General features: G+C 43.0%; 3 protein-coding genes across 3 annotated transcripts in view; 2 read left to right on the forward strand and 1 right to left on the reverse strand.

Moving 5' to 3' along the window:
* Positions 1-912: 912 nt before the first annotated feature.
* Positions 913-4,391, forward strand: slc10a4 (solute carrier family 10 member 4). Its single transcript, XM_034708044.1, has 3 exons — positions 913-1,656; positions 1,931-2,141; positions 2,805-4,391. Exons 1-3 carry the CDS (start codon positions 1,130-1,132, stop codon positions 3,321-3,323), a joined length of 1,257 nt encoding a protein of 418 aa, XP_034563935.1. The 5' UTR covers positions 913-1,129; the 3' UTR covers positions 3,324-4,391.
* A 106-nt stretch (positions 4,392-4,497) lies between these two features.
* zar1 (zygote arrest 1) lies at positions 4,498-7,250 on the forward strand. The gene is made up of 4 exons (XM_034708033.1): positions 4,498-5,180; positions 6,554-6,646; positions 6,755-6,829; positions 6,910-7,250. Exons 1-4 carry the CDS (start codon positions 4,533-4,535, stop codon positions 7,051-7,053), a joined length of 960 nt encoding a protein of 319 aa, XP_034563924.1. The 5' UTR covers positions 4,498-4,532; the 3' UTR covers positions 7,054-7,250.
* A 2,345-nt stretch (positions 7,251-9,595) lies between these two features.
* fryl (furry homolog, like) overlaps positions 9,596-18,291 on the reverse strand; it is a 117,991-nt gene continuing 109,295 nt past the window's right edge. Inside the window, 4 exon segments of the mRNA XM_034702267.1 lie at positions 9,596-10,843; positions 12,207-12,400; positions 15,861-15,971; positions 16,697-16,714. Coding sequence (XP_034558158.1) covers positions 10,603-10,843; positions 12,207-12,400; positions 15,861-15,971; positions 16,697-16,714 — 564 coding nt within the window. The 3' untranslated portion in view covers positions 9,596-10,602.

Consider the following 18,291-nt stretch of genomic DNA (forward strand, 5'->3'; position numbering starts at 1 on the left):
GGAGGCCGCCTGAGTCACCGAGTGCAGCAAACTGTCCCGTCCCACCCTGGTCTCAGTGCTCAGAGGAGTGACGTCAGTGAATTTATTCTACGTGCGTGTGTGTGTGTCTGTGTGTGTGTGTGTGTGTGTGTTATCACATCTTCATTTCCAGGAGTTTCATTCAGAGTGTCTTCATCTGAGAGCTGCAGAGACACAAACACAGATTTGTCTGTTTTTTCACTACACATCATCACAAAGACATCCTCTGTTGTCTGATCTGCATGAGATTAAATCAGATATTATCAATACTGGGATGCAAATTTAAGAAACTGATACATTTTCTGTAAATGTGTCTGTGTTTTGCAGATTTAAACACAAAAATCCTGAAATGTTGCATTTCTCCCAACTATAAATATCCCATGATGAATATAAAGGTCAGTAAATATTGGAAACATATAAAAGACAACGTGATTTTGCATCTGCTATCTCTTGCATCATAATAAAGTAAAATAAAAAGTATAATTGTGCACATTTAAAACCATCTATGAGACCACATCTGAGACCTGCTCATCGAGGACTTGGATGAAAGTAAAGAGCACATCTCAAGAAAGAAACATCAGCTCCAACAAAAGAAACGTGCAGCCAGATCTCACAGTTTGCTGCACAAGAATAAAGATCAACACAGTTAACATTCATGTTGACTTAACCTCCAGAAGCAGCTTCAGCTTCATTTAGAGTCTGAGATGGGTTTTATAATCTGCAGAACACATTAAAGACAGAAAAGCTTCCCCGGAGATGAGTTTAATTCCACTGATGGAAAACTGTCGATATGTAATAATTTGATTGATATTTTGGGGACCTTTTCCTTATATGGAGCGGGGCGCGCCATAAAAGGGCAGCCTGGGCGTTATTGATTGGCCCACCCACCCTGAATGAAGCTCCAGACCGAGGGCAGACTCCCTCCAGCGATGTGCGTCTGACAGAGAGCCAATCCGTGGCACCAGTCTGACTCTGAGAGTCTCTTTAAGAACATCAGTGCCATGGAACCATCACATCCCCCGTGCCCTCAATCCTCCGCAGCTTCTTGTTAGTGAGAGCGCGCCTATAGGGGATTCATTTTACGCACGAGCCTCTGTCCTCCTGTTGCGCCATGGAGAACTCCAGCCTGTCCGGCAGCGACGCGCAAAGCGCAGGTTTGATAGACTTTCTATTATCGGACACTTTGAAGCAGGATTCTCCAGACACTGCCATGACCGGATTACTGGCCAGAGGTGCCTTCTTCTTGGAGGGCAGCGCGTTCAGGACTGCCGCTGGAGCTGTGGCTGACTTTATGGCTGCCCCGCCGACGGAATCCCCGCACCTGATGCCCGCCTTTTGGGATTCCCCGCTCAGTCACGGAATCAATGTGTTTGTGGGACTCGTCCTGTGCTTCACCATGCTGGGGCTGGGCTGCACCGTGGATGTCAGCCAGCTCGGGGAACACATCCGCAGACCGATCGGGGTGCTGCTGGCTCTGGTGTGTCAGTTTGTGATCATGCCTTTGGTGGCCTTTCTGTTGGCTTTAGCCTTCTCTCTGGATGATGTGGCGGCGATGGCTGTTCTATTGTGTGGCTGCTGCCCAGGAGGAAACCTGTCAAATATAATGTCTCTGCTGGTGCACGGAGAGATGAATCTCAGGTATATACTTCCCCTGTTTGTAGAAAAGCATGTACTAGTTTATCAAGTGAATCTGTAAAAGATTTCACCAGCTGGCGATGTGTTCTGCACTTCAGAAAATTACGCACGGATTAAACTTGGATTTTGGCTAACTTTACGCACGACCTTGAAGCTCTACAGGTGTTCTTTAAGCAAATTAAACATCTTTATCAAACTCTACAAAAACGATCCCTCTCTGTGACCAACGTCTCCTCTCTGTAGCTCTAACTGTGCGTCTCTGCTCTCCTCTCTCCAGCATCATCATGACCATATCCTCCACTCTGCTGGCGCTCGTGCTAATGCCGCTGTGTCTGTGGATCTACAGCCGGGCCTGGATCAACACACCTGTAGTTAACCTGATGCCCTTCGGGGCCATCATCCTGACCCTCTGCAGCACTCTCATCCCTATAGGTCTCGGAGTGATGCTGAGGTACCGCTACACGCGGGTGGCCGATATTGTTTTGAAGGTAATTTAGGAGCAAAGTTGCTTTATGACTTTTACGCACCAGAAGATCAAGTTAAATAAATAAATTTGCGTCATTTAGACCCTGAGCACTTTCTGGACAGGAGGACCTTTGCACAACAGCGCACTGCGTAATTTCCCTTGCCTGTCACAGATGCTGACAGGAGGAAAAGTGACATCAGAGGCACTGTGCCCGGAAGAGCTCCTCCCTCTTATTTCTGATAAAAGCGTCACTTAAGGGAGGGACACATCAGTTACAATACACAGACCCTTAAGCAGAAGATGTCCCAAAGTGGATTACAGGGCTCTCTTTAAAAAGTCAGTCAGTGGTGTTCTAAGACTCCACAATCCACAGTGTCCTCATAGAGCAGTGATTTCATACAAGGCATACAAAATAATGACACCTTTTATCATTATGATTTAGTCCAGTATCTGTGCCAGGCATTCAAGATGAGTATGATTCTTTATTATTGCATTTCTATAGGGAGGTCAAGATGTCTGGTATAAAGTCTTAATTCTAGGTGTAAGAAAAAGAGGAGACGTTTTTGCATTTTGAGGGAAAAAAATCTAAAATATCAGATTTGAAAATGATTAAAAACAAACTTTAGAGAAAGCTCGATTCCTCTTCATGTGTATCCTCCTCATCCTGATGTATCCTCTTTTTCAGGCGTCTCTGTGGTCTCTGCTGATCACTCTGGTCTTACTCTTCATCCTCACTGGAGCGATGCTGGGACCTGAACTCCTGTCCACCATCCCACCCTCCGTCTACGTGGTTGCCATCCTCATGCCTCTGTGTGGCTATGCCGCAGGTTACGGCCTGGCCGTCCTCTTCGACCTGCCGCCCAACAGCCGCAGGGCCGTCTCTCTGGAGACCGGGTGCCAGAACGTACAGCTGTGCACCGCCATCCTGAAGCTGGCCTTCCCCCCTCAGCTGATGGGAGGGATGTACATGTTCCCTCTGCTGTACGCCCTGTTCCAAGCAGCCGAGGCCGGCATCTTCATCCTGGCCTACAGGATGTACAGGAAGAACGTCCTGCACAAACCAGACCCCATGCGGGACAGCGAGGACATAACATACCAGAGGTTTGAGGATGAGGACTTTGACTCGTCTTATGGTGCCGTGACAGTGAGCGACCCAAACACCATCATGTTGGACCCCTGCCCTCCTGATCCCACTCCTGTTTAATGTGCAAATCATGAGAATCAGTCCTCTACAGGAGCAGAGTGAGACATGCAAGAGGAGTCATCGTCATGTAGAAAAACCTGAACAACAGGAGGACATGAAGGGGAATTCAGAGAGTGAGTCTGACTGCTGAAAAAAAAAAGGTGCTTCACGTCATCCATTTCATTTATTCAATTTGAAAACGACCAGATTCAAACATCATGATGGGGGATGTTCTGATACCGGTACTCTTAATGCCTCTGATACAGCCTTAAGACCCTTAGTAGGCCTCTTTAGATCATTCAGATCATGGATGTATCATTGCAGAAAGTAACTTGAGTTAGTAGCTGGGTTCCTTGCTAAATAGAAGTATTTTGCTCTGGGCTTTTTTTGCAGATTCAGGCTGCTAGCTGAGCTGCTGCTTAGTTTTTGGGTGCTCTGTGTAATTCTTGGACACATGTCCTCCTCTGTTTAACTGTCACAAGGATTTGAATCCAAGAAAAACAACCTGCTGAGGTCCTTCCTCCTCCAAAACAAACACATCTGGTATTCAAAATATTAAAAAGAAAATCAAAGTCGCTCAGAAGTTCTTTACTGTTCTTATTTGAGCACCTGATTGGTTCTCAGGTGTTATTTTCTTTAAGGGTGTTTAAAATGGTATCAGAGCATCTCTAATCAAACGTTGAACACACTGCTGTGTCACCTGTAGAGCTATTTTCATCAGCTAATTTGTGAATGTGACATGATCAGTCAATCACAACAAAGCAAAACTTCACTCATGAACAGTGCTTTAAAACCCTGAGAGTGTGTGCATGCATGGCTTCAGTCACTTCCAGGGATGTGTTCAGACCTCCTGAGGGTCAGTGCTTATTAATGAGGGGTTCAAATTTATGTTGGTTTATCAAACTGTCCGAAAAGTAACTCAAGGAAACGTGTGAGTGAGAAACTTGAGACAAACATATCAGACTTATCATCCATAGCAGTGCCAATCCAGTCTCTGTGCTCTACAGATCCACCAGTCTGAACAAACTGTACATTATGTGTATATTCTAAACAGATGTATCCAGAGAATAAAGTATGTAAAGAAACTGAGCTGCAGCATCACGTGTCTGTTATTTTGGTCGAGGGAAAGAGACAACAGGAACCTCCACACCTGACCATCATTGTGCGTAATGGCGCGCCTATCAGCTTACTTAACAAGCAACGCGCTCCAGGTGTGGCCGGTTGAACAAAATGGCAACATATGGTGACGAGCCAGTCGACAGCTATTTCTATTCATCTTACAACCCTTACACGGGGGGCAGATTCCCCCGGAGTAAAGACACGAGGTGGAAGTCCAAGAGTTACCTGTCCCACTATGGAGACTATTCAGAGGCGTTCAACAACCAGCAGCGCGCGCAGCTCAAATCAATCCTCTCCCAGATCAACCCCAAACTCACCCCGAGGCTCCGGAAGGCCAACACCAAGGATGTAGGTGTGCAGGTGAACCCGAAGAGGGACGCCTCGGTGCAGTGCTCCATCGGCCCGAGGACTCTCCTCGCCATGAAGCGGGACTTCTGGCGCGTACGGCGGCAGGAGGAGCCCGTGACGCCCGGCGGCCCCGGCGGAGTGAGGTACCCTCGCACCCTCGCTGTGTATTCCCCCATCGCCTACAGGAGCGTCACCTCGTTCCTGGTGGATGAAAACAACAACAAAGCAGCTTCCTGTGGAGAGGCGGAGACCGGAGATCCACCCGGTGATCCACCTGAGCAAGAGGACGAGGGGAAGACCTCCAAGCTCCCAGAACAACGCAGCAAGTTAAAGACCAAACAGCAGAGTCCACCTGTGCAGCAGACTACAACTACAGCAGGGTCAAAGGGCAAGGCGCGCGTGCGCTTTCAGGTGAGTTGCATTACGCGTTCAGTGCGCGTGATTAAAGCTCCAGTCGGGAGATTTAGCCCCTCCATGAAATAAACTGAAACTCATGATGATGCTTCTGTATGACCTTTAAAAGCAAACAGACCACCAGCAACAATACTCAACATTTCTATATATGTTTTATTACTTTCAAAGAGACACTGACTTCCTGCTGTGTCCATAGGGGGGCGCCACAATCAACACATCCAGTGTTAGAGAGCTTGAATTCAAGATGGAGGAAATCTGATGCCATTTGATTTACATCATAGAATAATGTCTGCCTCACAAACTATATTAATTTAATGCATTTTTACATTTTAGTACAAATCATTCAGTTAAGCCAAGGCTAGTAATGCTATGCTAACACAACTTCTCACTTGGAGCTAATGCTAGCATGACTTCTGACTTGCACTCCTTCAAATCCAAGCCAAACTAAATGCATGTGTCATTTTTAAGATACAAAAGTCTTAATGTATTACTAACACTATGCTAATCACTAAATGCTCAGTGCCAGCTATTCCTCGCTAGCAGCGAGTTTTAGCTTTGCCTTCTTTTCTTTCAATGGTCTTTTTATTGAACAACAACACTCATGACAAAACACAAAAGCACATGACAATTGACATACAGAAAGAAATAGCCACAGAATAGTTACAAACGATAAGGTAATGATCAGTTAGTCAAATAGACCAAAAAAAACCCACAAACAAACAAAAAACAAAACAAACAAAAAACAAAAAAAACAGGACACAATCAGTTGTACAGTTCAGTTTTTATAAAAAAGAAAAAAGCTTTGCCTTTTTTTAATTCATTAAATTCAAACGCTACAAAAAGAATAAAGCTTTAAGTTCAATGCATGAAAGCAAGCAGAGATTGCAAAGTTTACACGTCTTTTAAGTTTCTTCAGATGCTAAATATTGTATTTAAACCCAATAAAGAATGCTAACAATGAAGCTAACTCAATGATATTTACAACTTCGTACGACTTAAAGCCGGATTTGAGCCGATGGCGGCAGAGCGTTTTGTTGTATTATCCTTCTAAGAGTAATGACAAAGTAACCTGGCCAACTAATATTTTTCAGTGAGTTTCAAAGCTGTGGTTTAGCCGTACCTCCAAAAACTGATCAGGTTTTTAAGTGTCCCCTAATTATGGTAATCAGTAAATTAGAAATCAGTCCTCCATATGTTGAGACATGAGAATTAGACGACTAGGAAGAAATCGAGTTTACTGAGACAGGATTCTCTGTAGAATTTAAGACATTGCTTTTATTATGTATTTGATTGTGTCCTGTAACCCTGTCTTGATACTTGGTCCACCTGTTAAATAAATAAAACTCACTGACTTCCCTTTCCTTCACCAGTTTCTGGAACAGAAGTACGGATATTATCACTGCAAGCAGTGCAACCTGCGGTGGGAGAGTGCCTATGTGTGGTGTGTTCAGGGAACCAATAAGGTCAGCGGTGTGTCTATGTTTTGACTAATCATCTCCGGTGTTTAGTCTGAGCCCTGCTGGTGAGTTGTGTAACATGGAGCAGTCTGACTGAAGTCTGGTGTGTTTCAGGTTTACTTCAAACAGTACTGCAGGAAATGCCAAAAGGAATTTAACCCATACCGTGTTGAGGACATCACATGTCACGTAAGCATTTTAACAGCTCTGTGATTCAATGTTCAGTATGTCATGACTTAGACGAGCCTTTTTGTTTTCTCCCACCTCAGACCTGCAACAAATCCCGCTGCTGCTGTGCACTAACACTCCGCCACGTTGACCCCAAACGGCCCCACAGACAGGACCTGTGCGGCAGATGCAAAGGCAAGCGGCTCTCCTGCGACAGCACTTTTAGCTTCAAATACATCATCTAGGAGGCGTCTCTCCTGAACTTTGCCTTGTTAACACATCGGTACATGTCCTGGGTCGGGCGTCTTCAGCCCAGTGCTCTAAATGTACAGATGGAACAATATTTGTTAAGAAACTTTATTTCATGCCTGTTTTGTGTTGAGGAAATTAACGGTAAGCACTACACACCAAGCAAAGTAATAAAATGCTATCCTGCATCGTGTTCTTATGCTTTCTTTTCACATAACTGCACATTCAACCTCAGGTCCTTTCAGAGGTAAAGATGGAGTAAAGGTTCCTGTGGTTAAGAGGTTCATGAAGTTCCTTTTTCAAATCTGCAAAGGCCTCATGTAGGTCAGAGCAAAAATTATATATCAGAATCAAAATAAAGATAAATGCATTAAAACCCTAAACATCCTAAGTAGCACATCTTAAAGCTCCACAGTCAGAGTTATCATATATTAAGTGTTATACTTTAATGAGAAGACATCAATGGATGCAGTAAGTGTTCACTGGTGGTGAAGCCAACTGCTTTAGAGCTCCCCCCTCTGACTGGTTGCAGTAGAGTTCATAAACCCCGCCCCCTCAATGTTAACAGATGGAACAGAGACCAAATTGTCAAATTAAAATGCATGTTAAACTTTTCTCAGAGGTTTGTAACTATAGTTCTTCTGATTTATGGGCTTAAAAAGGGTGGATGTGACATGATTGACAGTTCTGTTGACCAATGAGGCTCCTGCAGCATTCTGTGTGCACCAGATTATTAGAGAAGAGGAGGAACGGTGAGAGACAACTAAGAAGATTTGAGTTTACTGAGACAGGACTGTCTGTAGAATTAAAGACAATGCTTTTATTATATATTTGGTCCACCTACATAAACGTAACCCTGGGGGGTCCACTGTGCATCCATGGCTGCACTAGTGCAATATGTCGTCACCTTTTAGAGCACTTTTTTTATGGAGGAAGCTCATAATGGGCAAGATTGAAGTGACGTCCATTCTATATAAAGTCAATGGATAACACTTACGTCTGTAATTCAACGCTCCTGTGAGAAAATTTACACTGGTGATAATTTTGGCGCCCCCTGTGAACAAAACAGGATGATTCATCTCTTGCTGATTTTGTCTTAAACAATGTTAAGTCATGTTTTCTGACTAAAAATTAAACCTTCATGTTAAATGTCCAACATGCGATTCTCATTAGGAGATTTTACGCTTAAAGCTGGGGTTGGTAGTCTCAGAAAACTAGCATGAAAAGATCGTGTTCACGAATCGGTTCGTCATCCCTACAGCGTCCAGACGGACGCTACAGTACATATACATTTTCTGTAGGACTTACTAAATGCCATTAATTCTTCTGCTTGTCAGAGCCCCCGTGGTGAGAGCTTTGTAGACTCTGATCCGGACTACAGTCCTGAGCAAAGCACCTCATCGGGTCAGAGGGGACAGGCCCGAGGTCGAGTGAGAGGGGCAGTCAGTAGAGTCAGGGGAAGTAGAGGCAGGAGACGGGGACTCGGAGTGCACACTGGGGAAATGTACGCGCAGGAGGAGGGCAGAACAGGATTTGATTGTATTAAAATTTTGGACCCCAAAAACAGTCATTGGTTGGTGTTTTCCCAGGTTTACTCCGGCTGCAGATAGCAGCTTTTCTTGGCTCTTTTTTAAGAACACATTATGTATTGATTACCATCGGGACATAAAGATCATTTTAACCAGTATAACAAGAAGTGTATCTAAATCTGACGACCAACCCCAGCTTTAAGGTTGTTTCAGCAGCGTGTCTTTAATGCAACTACCCAATAGGAGCAGTTTAAGGCAACACTGAACGAAATAAAAATGGTGGATCTTGTCACTGATGGCCTTGTTTTTGCATGTGCAGCTCACACAGAGGGATCAATTAGAGTACCACTTCATTAAAACATGAGACAAAGCTTGTTCTGTATGATTAGGTTTTTATTTATCCAGAGAGAAGGCTGGTATGTGAGTGAACAAAAAAAAAATGTATAATGCACCTCTACATTAAAACATCTTCCAGGTAAATAATATCTTCATTAAATAATTAAGAACAGCATTCAAATGTACCAGACAAGCAGGGAAAAAAAAGCTCTCTGAGGAATGAGTACAGTGACTGTTACAATGTGCCATGACAAGTTTCCAGAAAGCGTTCAGATAAAGGTTCATGTCCTGCAGTCACAGCAGCAAGGAGGGCCATTCTGAAAGCAGAGCAAAGCTTCGATGAGACGAGGAAACGGCTCCGCATGTGATCCACCTACGAGGACGAACAAACCCGAGTCTCCAGAGCCGACGCTGAGGAGACCAACACAAAGATCACAGTGGAGAGAAGGAATGCATATGACTCGGCTGGACCGGAGAGGTCTGACAGGAGAGAGGGGGGGGGCTACATCAGATCTCCCATGCTGACACCATCTCTGGTGGCTTGTCCCAAATGAGCCCCGACTCCTTCAACGAGACCACAACCAGAACCAGCCGAGGCAGCCTTTGGGAAATTTAGAAGTTTGTGATTGAATGAAAAAAGGAGGAGCAGATCATTAAAGACTCAGACCTGGTCTTGGCTTTCTCTCATCTCGTTAGCTTTATACAGACATCCTACCCGGATGAACAGTGCATTACACAAAAGTACAAGGGAAAAATACTGGTTTTACACTATACATTTTCTAAAATATATACAGAGTAAAATAAGTTATGTTTCCATAATGAGTTGTAGCCAGTCTGCACTCCTGTGCAATTATATGCATTTGTGTGTGAGCGTATATACCAGAATATCCAATATATGTCACACGGTCTAAAGGCAGCTACTTATTTGGTTAAAGAGTGAGATTTGCGTGAAGACCTGTTGAAGGGACTCTCCTCTCAGAGCAGATCAATAAACAGATATATTTCTCTTTTTACACTCCCTGAAGGCTTCCCACAGGGTTACAATTACATGTTAAATATCCTAACATTTACAACCTAGGATGTTAGCTCTAATAAAAAATACATTTCTCAAAAAAATATTCTTGCAGTGCTTCTCTCTTTCAAGCATGCTTTTGAAAACTTTTTTTTTTTTTTTTTTTAAACAAGATTTTTGCCCGTTTATGAATCTTGATGGTGCATCCTCACACAACCCACACCTCATCTGGACTGGGTTCACAAGCTTCATCACCAACTTCCAGCCCAGGACCCGAGGAAGGCCAGCGCTCGCTGCGTTGGACCCCGCGGGTCAGATCCAGCAAAAAACAAAAAGTTAAAGAAAACAAAAAGAAGAAAAATCCCACTGGGTCCTCTCTGTCTTCTCCACACACACCACCACATGACTTATTGCAACTGAATTTTGCAGGTTGGCTTCGTCTGGGAAAGATGTTAGCTTTAAGCATTCATACGTGTAATAATATATTAAGAGTCACAGTTATTCCCACACATCCTTTAGCCCTTTATAGGTGGAGTCTCTCTTGTCCTCCTCTGAAGCCCCTCACTGCCTACCCTCTCTCTACGGCTGAGGTAAGGTCTGCGTAGAGCAGGTGAGGGGGTATTTGTGTCCAGTCTAGTCCAGTTCTGCAGCCCTGCAGTCCCACAGCCTCACAGTCCCGTGCTGACCATGGTGGTGTGGGTCTGGCAGGCCTGCGCCTGACTCAGAGCCTCTCGGATCTGCAGGTTGAGCTCCATGAGGCGGGTGCTGGCCTGGGACAGATCCCTGCTAGGGCCGACCACCGCCAGGCAGCCCGTCTGACCCAGCGTCTGGTGACGGAAGTAGATGTGCAGGAGGGTCTGGACTGCATCGTCTGTCTCGTTGCCGAAGATGTCGTTGGGCCACAAAGACCTGGAGATGAAAGAGGGCGAGGGTGAGAACATGCAGGAGAACAATCAGGAAGAACACATTTCCAGCAGTGGGATGATCATTTATCCATCTTTATTGTGTTTGAAGGGTTGTTTCTCTGTTGCTCTGGACATTGAGTCCATGAGGATTCATGTCTATCAAGGATGCAGAGCAGTTTTTAGTGAAACACAGAACTTTAATCTGAAAACACCCCGGCCTGAGCAGAAATTTGCAGCTTTTTAATCACAAGTAAAAAGGAAGCAAGTTTATATATTCGTCCCTCCAGAAATATGAAACATGCTGAACGATGCTAAACGATGCTAAACGATGCTAAACGATGCTAAACGATGCTAAACGATGCTAGGCCCGATGTTCCCTGCGAGCTGAGGAGAAGGAGGCGGGGATGACATGCTGGTACTGAGGTGCCAGCTAGAAGGGACGGCGTCGACCTGTCCTTCCACCCACCGTTATGGGGAATGTAAGATCTATCTAGGATAAGGTGGACGAGCTAACCCAGCACCAGAGTAGCATCATGCTAACAGAGCTAACACCGGACACGAACGCCACATTGGAAGGATTTCACCTGCTGTGGGCGGACAGGATACAGGAGAGCAAGACTGAACTAACTGGTGAAGGCGGCCAGCTCAGTCCTGGACCCTGTGGAGGTGGAGAATTATGGTCAAGCTGTCGTCTCTGATGAACAATTTTTTTGTATATCTATTCTCGTTGAAATTCTTGTACTGTACACCTTCTTGTTTGCTGCTGTAACTCCATGAATTTCCCCGTTGTGGGACGAATAAAGGAGTATCTTATCTTATCTTATCTTATCTTATGTGAGAGACAATGTATCATGAGCAGGTGGTTATGTGAGCTAGAATCCTAACAGGGTGAGCAGGACCCTGATGTAAAGCTACATTATCCTCCTTCTCAGCCAGCGATCAATAAAAGTGATAAACAAGATGTTACAAAATATTAATTTAAAATGATTTATCTCTCAAGCCAGAATGCTAACAGTGTCAACAGGCAGATTGATTTGATATGATGTCTGTGATCAGGTTGGGCATTAGCTGCTGAGAATTAACCACTGTTGTTATGAGGTTTAGACCAATCAGAATCAAGTATTTCACACAGCTGGGAAATTAACTGTTGTTATCTGAAGGATGTAGGTTGAAACAAAAACAAATATTGAAGTAGTATGCACATGATAATAACAAAATTAAAATGAAAGGAAGATCATTTGCAACATTAACTGCTATTTTCTGGCATCATGCTTTGATAAAAATAATTATTTTGGGGTGTTTCGTACACGTAGACTCCATGAATTCGTCCTGTGAGCTGAGAGGAGTTTTGATTTTGTTGGTCTCACCTGAAGATTTTGACCTGCGACAGAGCAGAGCTGAAGTCTCTGCCTCTCAGACTCTCTATCAGCGATTGGATCGCCGTCTCCGTGTTGGTCTGCGCCGCGTCTGACATGCACACATCCTCCTGGCCATCATTTCCTGTCTCTGCCTCCTTCAGACAGCTCTCGAGGATGGAGAGTTCTTCGGACATGTTGGTCACCTTAGAAACCCAGAGCAGCAGAAAGGGAAAAAAACATCACGGCTCTGAGCATCATAAATCAACACGCAGAGATGATGCAGTGCAGCAGCTGACCCCATCACTCAATATGAGGAATCATTCAATGTCATTAAGAACTTTAATCTAATTAGAGCTCCTCTAAGACGCTGCACGGCGAGGCATCGAGCAAACGCACGCTCAGCTTTGGAGCTAAAAAAGGACACAACTGAATCTAAAATAAAACTCTGAGCTTTCTTAATGTGCAGCTTTTAAACTTTGTTAAGACACAGACACAGTGAGACAGCATTATGGAGGAAACACAGCCCTTACAGCTCAGTGTAACATAATGTAATTTGTCTGCTCTTGATTCTCTGACGGAGGAGATGAGAGAGATTAAGTCTGTCTCAGTATTACTGAGGGGTGAGGCGACGGAGTAAACACAGGAGCTTATATCTCTGCTGCAGCCCGCTACCGATGTGACTGATGATAAGCGGGCACATGGATCTGAGAGGCCGGGCGGCGGTGGGCGACAACAATATGCAACAATGAAGCATCCCTGGTTCTGATAAGTAGAGTGTTTATGTCCGTGTGTGATGTCCTGAAGCTTCAAGTCACCGTGTTTGAGGGATGAAGGTGGAGATAAACCCCGTCTGCTATGATAGACAGACTGTTTATGTCGACTACCTGTGCAGATTATCAGGCTCCCTATGCTCAGATATCAGCTCATCAGTAACTAGATTAGTAGCTAGCTTTAAGACGACACACCTTCTGCAGACTTCTTCACTTCTGTTATGACTTTTGAGTCCTATACAGAGTAGGGATGTAAGGATACACTCAACCCACGATTCCATTCAAATCCTGATTTTTTGTTCATGATATGATTCTCACCAGGTTGATTGATCACTCTAAATTGCCCGTAGGTGTGAGTGTGTGTGTGAATGGTTGTCTGTCTCTCTGTGTTAGCCCTGTGATAGGTTGGCGACCTGTCCAGGGTGTAGCCTGCCTTCCGCCTGAAGCCAGCTGGGATAGGCTCCAGCCCCCTGTGACCCCTAACGGGATAAGTGGTCAAGATAATGAATGGATGGATGGATATGATTCCCTCAAAATTTAAAAAACTATTATTTTATTTCAATTCTCAGATATGGACAGTTGCAATATATATTTATTCTCTTGTGTTTCTTTGTAAACAAAGTAATCTTTTTTAATTTTTAAGGTGTGTTGTAACTCAAATAAATAAGAGTAATAATAATAATTTAATTTGTAGAGCACTTTTCAAAACCAAGTTACAAAGTGCTTCACATGGGCAGCAAAATAAAACAGGTAGATCATAAAAACACACAAGTCAAGATAAAGAAATAAAACATATTTTAAAAGACATAAAATTCCCCCAAAAGAACTTTAAAGGAATACAATTCTTCCAAAATATGTTTCTTAAGACGGTTCAAATAAAATACAGTCAAATAAAATTCAGATAAAATCCGGGCAGGCTCACTTTAATCGACTTAAAAGAGCTCACTGACTCATAAAACCATTGCACACTTTTTTTCAGCACCTTGCAAAAAGCAAAAACATGACCGTACAAAAAAACCTTGTTGGAAAATTTCAGAACAATTATAAAGAAATGGAAAGTGTACCTTCTTATTTTATCTATTATATTTTATTTATTTCTTCTCTTGCTGGATGCTGTGGTAGTGACATGTGTACATCCCTCTTTCATGTGTCTGTCTCTACATATTCTTGTATGTATATTCTTCTTTTGTCCCTCTATAGCCTTCTTCTGTATTATGCACTATAGTTCCCTCAAATACATACTGTGTGTATTTCTTTGTGTATCTCGTTGAACGGCCAAGCTTAGTTTGTGTTGTTTTCTAGTCGTCTCCTTTCTTGTTTTATTTTACTAAAGAACCTGTTGAACATATATCTGTATGTTTCAAAACTCAATAAAAAAGTTGTGACAAAAAAAAAGAAAAGAAATGGAAAATGAACGATTTCCAAACGAAAGTATTAAATATTAAAACAAATAAGGTGAATCTCTTTAAATAAACTCAAGTGCTAATGTTGGGCTTACAGATGCTCAATGGTCAGAAGGATACATTCGTCATCAATATGTGCCAGGCATGGCATGATTCAATTCAAGGTGGTACATCGGCTTCACCTATCCAAAGTCAGGATCTCAAAAATGTATCCATCGATTGATGACTCATGTAACAGATTCAACAGTTCTCATGATGCAACATTAGCTCATACTTTCTAGCTGTGTCCGAGGCTCTCAGTTTACTGGACCTCGATTTTTAATGCACTACCTAAAATACTAAGGAGACCAAAGGCTCCAAATCCTTTAAAAGTCGTTTTTGATATCCAACCTGAGAACGACAGCCTCTCTAGAAACCAGTCCAACTGCATTGCTTCTGTCACTCTTATAGCCAAAAAGCTCATTTTGATAAAGTGGATGCAGCCTGCGCCACCCTCCTTTAAGCACTGGGTCAGAGAGACTTTACAATTTCTGAAGCTGGAAAAGATCAGACTTTCTCTCCGGGGATCTAAAGACAACTTTAAGCGGATATGGCAACATTTCATTGTACTAATTGTGTTCCATTGGTACTGTAGCTCAATTCTTCAAATCTACCGTAGGGTTTTATTGTTACTTACACACAACTTTTGTATTGTTTATTTACTGATACTTTCTATCTTGCTCTGTTTTTGTTTATGTCCACTCTTTATCTCCCTTCACACTCATACTTGTCTCCTGTTCCACTTTTGACAATATGGGAGAGGGACCTTGACAAAATAACAACCAAAAAAAGTATAAATGTGTATATTTGTATGTATATGTATTATTGTATGGTTATTATTACTGTTGTTTAATTGCTTTATTTGACTTATATACATTTTATTTTATTTTTTATTTTAACTTGCTCTATGTGTGTTTGTTTTTGTCTTTGTTTTTCTTTAGGGGGGGATGTTGACTGTCCAGTGTTATGTCTCTATTTGTGCATTTGTACATGACATGTTTGTTTATTGGCCTTTTCACAATTACAATAAAAAAACTAAGTTAAAAAAATTAAAAAATAAACTGAAGTGCAGCTTATGCTCCTGGCTTGGAATTGACATGTTTTTCTTCAGGAGTATCAGGGAAGGCCAAAATGCTGCCATACCTCAGACTGTAAACACAAAGGTGCGTCCTGAACCGCTCCGTCTTCACCTGCTGCCACCATGTCTGTTCTGCTCAACTCAGCGCGTGACGAGAGAGCAGCGCAGGAGACTTAATGATGTTGAACAAGCGGAGTGAAACGCAGATAGCGCCTTCTACTGTTTAAAAATAATATCGCAATACAAATGTTGTTGAATCGATTTTAATCCACCCTTATCTGTATTGATTTTTTACCATCTTATGATATATCCTTGCATCCCTAAAACAGAGAATATGTTCATGCACAAAGAGTAAGCATGCTTCCAGTCTCACCTCGGCCTCCCTCTTGATGGTGTCCACCCGGCTGATGAGCTTGCAGTACGCCTGGAAGAGCAGCAGCAGCTGAAAGTGCAACTTATAGAGCCTGCGACACAACTCCAGCTCCTACAGAGACAGAAACATTCACACAGTCACGTGACGCCGTGTCGGTCTGAGCTGCATTAACATGACGCCGGTGATCACATGATTAGACGGATGGGTATCCTGGGTTAGAGACGTGGGAGTAGATGAAAGGGTTAACATGACCTAGAGCATCCGGCTGTGGGCTCTGGAGCGAGAGGTGAGTCTACTTCTAGCGAAATTAGTCATTAGATCTGGATTAGAAATTATCCATCACCACCTCCTGTGACGCTCTGTACGGGGGGGGGGCAGGGGGGTCTGACTGGGTGAGGGGCCCAGAGGTTATTATTACATGTGTCTAATCCAGGAAAACGTGGAGGGAAAATGGTCAAACAAACAGATTATGGGAATAAAACACATGCAAAATGAAATCCTGACAGCGACATGATCTCTCTGCCCGTCCTCTGCCTACACAGGCACTGCCTCTGAGATCAATCATCCTCATCTATCTGCAGACACAATCATGTGCAGTACAAAGAGGTTAAGACGCTAATGTTCCTGGATGGAGCTACAGAAAGAGCAGATATTGCATTATGGGTAACGGTAAATTAAGATTGGGTGGGTGGTTACGTGACGGATCGAGGCAGAGAGACAGATACAGAGGCGGGCGAGGGTGTGGCAGCGCAGACATGAACAGAGAGGAATGAGATGATCAGTGTTTTGTCCAGACGATGTGATTATTAAGAGTCCATAATATGAGAACCACTTACTGCTAGTTTTTCCATTTGCTAAGCAAGAAGGTGAGCAGGTCACACAAAAAACAACAAACAAAACAGAAGGAGAGAAAGACCAAGAATTAGTGAGCTTGAACACGGCAGCTGAGACACATTCAGGGAGGGCTCAGTGCCCAAACACACGTGAGCCCACTTCAACCTTCACTCTGAAGAGGCTCGATGACGGCATGTGTGCAGACAGAGAGAGGAGATGAGGCATAGAGGAAGAGGAGTGAAAGACCTGTGAATGTAACTGAACATCAGTTTAACCTCAGACTGTAAATCTGTGGGTGGAGATTAAACACAAAAGGGAGGCTGTGAGTGTGATATCCACAGATCTGTGCAGGGAGCTCAAGCTGAGTCAGAGTGTCGACAACGACCCAAGGATGTGGAGTGAAGAACATGCAGAGACTGAGGACAGATTAGTTCAGAGTGGAAACATGTGCATCCTCATTTATTCTTCATTTCAGTATCTCCTATATGCATATGATCAGACAACTGAAATGTGCAACATCTACACAAAGTTATTGAAGTTACGAAAATACAAATCAAAAATGTTAATCATTTAATTACTGTACAAAATTGTGTTTATTTATGTTGTGCTGTTGTTTTTCTCTTTAGGTCATTGTTATTTGTTGCAAAAAATTTAAAACTGTTAAAAAAATAATACACTTCCTTTAACTTTTCTTTGGATTTTTAACATTTTTTTTTTTAACATTATATGGTATAAACGCAGCAAACATGAACAAATGCCCCATGCTGGAGCTCCAAAATGAAGTCAGTTACTTGCTTTTTCCTTGCAGCTCTGAATTTAAATAAAATAAAGTGGTTTAAAATCTAATGAATGCCGGACATATAAACAGTCACGGGAAGGAAATAATGCTCTCTTGAAAAATATCAGAAACGCTCCATTTCTCCACCAATGTGTCGTTCCTGTCTGTGTTTGATTGACAGCTTCAGCAGGAAACTAAAGTCAGACTAAAACCTGAACCACAGTTACAAGTCGCTGACAGTCATCATGTGTTGTTAGTCGTATTTAAGAGGACTCCAGCATCTAACAGAACTCATGTGACATTCCCGAGTCAGCTAACATGCTGTTAGGTCTGCTGCAGCTGAGCAGCTGATGAGCCTTAAACTGATGTTAGTTGTTTTGAAGGAAGAGTTTTATTTTGTGGTTTGGATAACGCCTAAGAGGACAGGATGTGTTCATGTTCAGAGAGTTAGAAAACAAAAAGGCTGTAAATGAAACGTCTGCTCTGCCTGTGACTGAAATAAGTTAATCAGCTGAAGCTAGCAGCATCGTGTCTTATTTTGTCTTATCGTGTCATATCGTATTGTGTTGTATCGTATCTTATTGAGTTGAATCTTATCGAGTTTTATCTTATGTCGTATCTTATCAAGTTTTATCTTGTTGTGTCATATCGTAGCTTATCGGGTCTTATCTTTACATATCGTGTCGTATCTCCATGTGTTGTATTGTATTCTATCATATCGTGTTGTTGTATCTTATCGTGTCCTATCGTATCTTAATAGGTCGTATTGTATCAAACGGTGTTGTATCGTATGCTAAGATGCCGTATCATATCTTATCG

The sequence above is a fragment of the Notolabrus celidotus genome, chromosome 2 (genome assembly GCF_009762535.1).
Source record: "Notolabrus celidotus isolate fNotCel1 chromosome 2, fNotCel1.pri, whole genome shotgun sequence".
NCBI classification, from domain to species: Eukaryota; Metazoa; Chordata; class Actinopteri; order Labriformes; family Labridae; genus Notolabrus; species Notolabrus celidotus.